General features: G+C 31.3%; 1 protein-coding gene across 1 annotated transcript in view; it reads left to right on the forward strand.

The window, feature by feature from the left end:
• Positions 1-2,801, forward strand: part of SLCO6A1 (solute carrier organic anion transporter family member 6A1) — a 96,953-nt gene extending 94,152 nt beyond the window's left edge. Inside the window, exon 15 of the mRNA XM_040621958.1 lies at positions 2,665-2,801. Within this exon, the coding sequence (XP_040477892.1) occupies positions 2,665-2,801 (137 nt within the window). The remainder of the gene's footprint in view (positions 1-2,664) is intronic.
• The last annotated feature ends 3,199 nt before the right edge of the window (positions 2,802-6,000 follow it).

The following is a 6,000-nucleotide window of genomic DNA, read 5'->3' on the forward strand; positions in this document are numbered from 1 at the left end:
ATAGTTTTTATATGACTGTTTGAGTCATTCCATTAAATACACAATTGTTTTATGTTATTCCTGAATAAGGGGTGGTAATTAGCAAAATTTCAATTTAGGAAACAATTTTGTCCATATACTTATACGACCAAGTTGCTTGACCTTGTGACCATTTCCATAGTAAAGGATAGGATAAATAAAAAAATGTTTTTCACACCCCTAAAGAACATCAAGATACTCTTACCCTACTTACATGTAAGTTTCACTGTTTCTTTTGCTTAATGATATAACAATCGACATAGCAAGCATTCATTATTAGTTGAATAAAAGAGATATGGGGAACTGGGATATTGTAGTTGTATGAGCTATGGTCAGTGTTGAGAAAATTTAAATATGCTTGTATTTGAAAAGTTCAATAGATCTTCCTGGATCTCAATTTATTCATCTGTAAAAATGAGGATGCTGGACTACATAATTTCTGAAATTTTTATCGGTACTAACATTCAGTGATTTCATTGCATAGATGTTGTTGGTGTGATAAATATTTAAAAGAGTTTATATGTTTTGTGATTTTAATGAGTGGGTTCATTAATTCAAAGAAACACATAATAATAGACTCTAATATTTAACAGTAACAAATACCTCTGTGAGACAGTATACAGTGGTACCTTGTAATTCAAAAGTCCATTATCCAGTAAGCTTAGTCTATATAGAACACTGGGTAAAGTACAATTTTAAAAAACAATTACAAAGTAAAAAAAAAAAAAAAAAAGACATTTAAGTAGTCAAAATTAATTTCTGAGAGATAATTAAACAAAACTAGGCATTGTTCATAAGTAAGTCCTCTTAAGACACTGCTGAGCCTTTTAATTTTTATTCTAGTTATAACTGTAGCACGCTTAATCTATTTTCAAACACAGCACGTAATTGAGAAAGCTGGTGAACTGCTAGAGATCCTGCTAAGGAGCTACTAAAAGGAGAAAACAATAATAAAGAAATAGGGAATTACATCGGAAAGGACAAACACAGGAAACTATAATAGGAATATGCTTTTGTGCTAATTTCGTGTCAACTAGTCCATTTTAAAGTTCTGACCATCGAAAGAAATAATGAAAAGATAGCTGCAGTGTAGAAGGTAAATGTGAAAAAGAACTAATGTCCAAAGTATATAAAGAGGTCCCATAAATCAGTAATAAACAAAGGATGGGCAATGGAAAAAATAGACAAAGGACTTGAAAGAACTCTTCACAAAAGTGGTTAATCAAATAGTAAATAATGGCTTGGATAAATTGTGATAAAATCAACAATGGAATAGTATACAACAATGAAAGTGAAAGCTACACAACTGCATAAATTACGGAGGAATCAACAAACATAATGATGAACGAAAGAAACCAGAAACAAATGATTATGCAGTGTATGATTCCACTTACATAGTTTTGACCTGTTATAAATATAGTTCAAGAGCAAACAACACTAACCCTTGGGTTAGTGACTTCGAGAAAACACAAAGGAGGGCTTCTGAGGTGTTGACAATGTTTTGTTCGTGATCCAGATGCTGGTCACACTGTGTTTAGTTTGTGAAAAATGTATCAAACGGTACTCTTTTTTAAAAAAAAATTGAGATGTAATTAAGATACAATTAGCATAAATCTCAGGTGTTTAGTTTGATGGCCTTTGATAATTGAGTGCACCTGTGGAAACAGAGCCTCATCCAAGCTGTAGAAATTTTCCCCCTGTCCCTTTCCAGTCAATTTCCTTCCTCTACAGATAAACCTCTTTCACATTTCTATTACAATACATTGGTTCTGCATGTTCTAGCAATTTTTGCAAGTGTAATGAAGTATATACAGTTTTTTTTCTTTTTTCTGTATTGCTTCATATGCTTTGGGGAGATTCATCTGTGTTATTCCATAGCAGTAGCTTGTGCTTTTAAAAAATTTCTGAATACTACTTCATTTTGTGAATATACTACAATTTATTTTTCTTGTTAAAATTCATTTGGGCTATTTACAGTGTTGGGCTATTAAAGATGTATGAAAATTATTGTGTTATTATAAATGACAGACTAATTAATGTTTCTTACTTTATCTTTTGTAACCACTATAATTGATATTGTCAGATAGTTGATGTTGTTGCTATAAAATATTTTTTACTTTAATTTTCAGGGTCATTTGCATCCTAAACCCAAGTACTTTTATATAATCCTTGTAATATATTTTCTGAAACTTGAAACATGAAAATGAATAAAAAACCCTACATAATCAACTAATTTTTCTACAATATTTGTTTTTATTTGGAAAATGGTGAATATTTCAAAAAGAGTAAAGCTACATGAAGTCAATTACATAGATTCCAGTTCCTATTGATATTTCAATTCTGAAAGCAGAAATGTCTTTTTAAGCTTTAAAATTAATACATTCTGTGAGATACTAACACACCTTGAATTTTTCTTGGGCCATATCTTTAAGAAATCTGAAAGTTTTTGTAAACAGGAAAAAAATCTCCTTTAAGTAACTTGATATAAGTTTATGACATTAATTATATTTTACAATTGGAAAAATTGATATTTTCTGGAGACGAAATATACTTACTTTTTCTTTGGTAACTGGCATTCTTTCCACAAATATTTTTGCTCTAAACAGATTGATATATCTGATGCTTTTTTTTTTTTTTTTAATTCAGGTTCTATTTGCAAAGTATTCACTATCTTCTTCACTGCTATTGCATTTTGCCTATATAAATGTTTATCAAAGGAAGACAGTAACATCCTGAATATACCTGTAAAGAATCTAAAAGTAAAAAAAAAGGGAAAGAACTGATTTATAACTGGATCGTCAATGCAGAAGAATTATACACTGTCAGTCCATCAATGGAATGCTATATTAATAAAATTTGAAATAATTACAATATAGTTACATGTTTAATAAATGAATGTGATTCATGTGACCCCATAAGTTTTATTATAATTTGAGTGCAAATATAATAATATAGTCTCTGTTTTAGATTTTTAAAAGATCTTGTAAAATACACATTTAATACTTTCAATAGAGAATACTTTGAAGAAAAAGGTGAAGCAGAAGTGGGAAAATACATGTAAGTTAATTCTGACTATGATATGTTATGTATTAGTTATTAGCTTTTGGTTATGTAGGACTACTTAGGTTCATATAGTTTAGTCTTACTACTTTTCATTTGGGCTGTGGATATTTGTTTCTCAATAGTTTCTCAAAATAACATTAGATTTGTCAATCCAGTTCATATAATAAAAATTTAAATTAATGTCATATTTATTCTCCAAAAGAAGCTAGTTTTAAACCTTTTAAAAATTATCATTTTATCTTTTATTTCACCACAGAGAGGTTTCTTTAGAAACTTTCTCTGGTCAGTTGGCCAATTTGCAATATACATTTTTATGCTCCTTTAATTTTTTGGACACAAAATTCAGTATGATCGTATATTTTTACTTTGACCTTAATTTTATTGATAAAGACTCTCTGATATCTGAACTGATTTCCATTTTTATGCTCTTATCATCGTATGATAATTACAATTATTCCATGTGAAAATATATTCAAATTTCAATGTAGAAAATGTGTCAACCATTTGTGGAATTTTTCTTAAGCTTAAATGTGTTTCTCTAGAGAGCTTTTCTTATAATTATTTCATACATCATTGTACATCCATCCAAATTATATAGCAATTTTCTAAATGTTGGAATAAAAATCAGATTTTTATAAAACAAAAACTTCTCTACATTGTTTCCATCGTTCTCTTGGGAGAAGAAACTGACAAAATTTCTCCTTTATTGTACGCATTAGTCAATGACCCTGAGTGTAAGGCTAGGCATTGTCCTATTTTTTTTTTCCTTTTCCAAATTTTTATTTAAGTTCCAGGTAGTTAACATACAGGGTAATATTAGTTTCAGGTGTAGAATTTAGTGATTTCTCACTTATATGCAAACCCAGAGCTCATCACAAGTACCCTCCTTAATCCACATCACCTATTCAACCCCGCACACCTCCCCTCTGGCAACCCTCAGTTTGTTGTTTGTAGTCAAGATTGTTTCTTGGTTTGCGTCTCTCCCCCGCCCCCATGCTCATTTGTTTTGTTTCTTGAATTCCACATATGAGTGAAATGATTTGGTATTTGTCTTTCTCGGGGTTATTTCTCTTAGCATAATACCTTCTTGCTCCATCCACATCACTGCAAATGGCTTATTCACAGTATTGGCCGGCAGAAGGAAATGTGAAGCAGTAAGTATTCATATTTTACTATATATCTTTCTTCCTTAACTTCAACATGCATTTATGAAAACTTATAAACTAGTCTTTATGTGAAATTCTACTTGACTGCTTGACTCTTCTCTTTGGACCAATAGGACTGCAGAATATCTGTGAATCAGAGTGTGAAAACAGGAGTTTCTCCTTTAAAGATTCTACAAGATCTGTTGCTGTGCCCTACATTCAGAAAAGAAAAATCACACATGATGTTTACCTAAGTAGTAGAAATGTATGCATGGCGATCTGTATTTTCATTATAGAATACCTTCTTGTGAAACATTTCTCATTTTTAAAGTGTATAGGATTTTATTTTATTTATTTATTTATTTTTAAAGATTTTATTTATTTATTCGACAGAGATAGAGACAGCCAGCGAGAGAGGGAACACAAGCAGGGGGAGCGGGAGAGGAAGAAGCAGGCTCATAGCGGAAGAGCCTGATGTGGGGCTCGATCCCAGATCGCCGGGATCACGCCCTGAGCTGAAGGCTGACGCTTAACCGCTGTGCCACCCAGGCGCCCCTAAAGTGTATAGGATTTTAAACACCAGTGTATAACATAGGTTTTTCTAGGAAAATTAAAGTTTAATAGTTTTAGGTTATTCATATCCTTTCTTAATATTCAAAGATATTATCTGAAAATTTATGCAACCAGGAATTAAGGTAAAACAATAACACTCAGATCCATTTTGAAGGTGCTTGTTGCACGCGCCTGTGTGTATATATGTATATATTATCTATAATATTCAAAAAACAAATTGAGGGTAAAACAAAAATTATAATAATTTGGGGAGTAATGTTAAGACTTTAAATTTGATTATAGCTTTCTGATAAAACAGAACATTTGTTTCTGTCACAAATTAGTGTATAGTGGATTGGTAAATAGGAAAATGATACAAGCATAACCCAGAAGTTTCATTAGTTAACACTAAGCAGATTTTGAAACAATCAGAGGAATCTTTCTTACTATTAAACAAAGACCTTAGCAATAAATGAAATCTTAAGAAAAAACAGCTAAAAATCTTATAGTAGTACCTTCCTTTGGAATCAGTTTTGAATAGTTTGAGGCTATGGAGAATCATTATGCTTTTTACAATGTTAACGTATCCAGTGAGGCTGCAAGTGCAGGTGAAGCTGAAAAGATATTTCTAAATTTTTTTATTTTTTATTTTTTTTTTTTTTGATAAGACTGATCTCTAACGGGAGTGGGTATCCTCAAGGAGCTATATCTTAATGTAAGAAGGTGAGCCCCGGTGTTTAAACCTACAAGATAACTCTGGTACTGGATGAAAACGTAGCTGGTACTGGGTGAAAAGCTAGTGTGAATTTAGCTGTGCTAAAATGTATTAAGATTGTGGTTGTTTTTGTGAGACCTCTGGTTACAAAGTTGCGGTGGTTTACCTCTACATTGTTTTCTCCAGAAGCCTAGTTATTTCCGGTGTTTGATTTTTGCCTAAGGGGATGTTTTAAAGGACTGCACACATTATAGCAGAAATGCTTGTATTTTTAGAATTGAGAGCTTTGAATTGCATGTTCTCCAAAGTCTTAGGACAATTACCATGAAAATCCTAGTTCCTCAGTCTTTCTAAAATTCTTAATAATATTGGATTAAAGATTTCCTGTTTTAACATGTAGCATTCAATCTTCCATAAGTAGTCTAGAAAAATATCAAGTTTTGATTTATTAGTGGCATATTTCCCTTCTCAGCACTAAGAGTTTATTCTCATTTTCCCCAAGCTTTG

The sequence above is a fragment of the Ursus maritimus genome, unplaced genomic scaffold (assembly GCF_017311325.1).
Source record: "Ursus maritimus isolate PB19 unplaced genomic scaffold, ASM1731132v1 scaffold_5, whole genome shotgun sequence".
Taxonomy (NCBI): domain Eukaryota; kingdom Metazoa; phylum Chordata; class Mammalia; order Carnivora; family Ursidae; genus Ursus; species Ursus maritimus.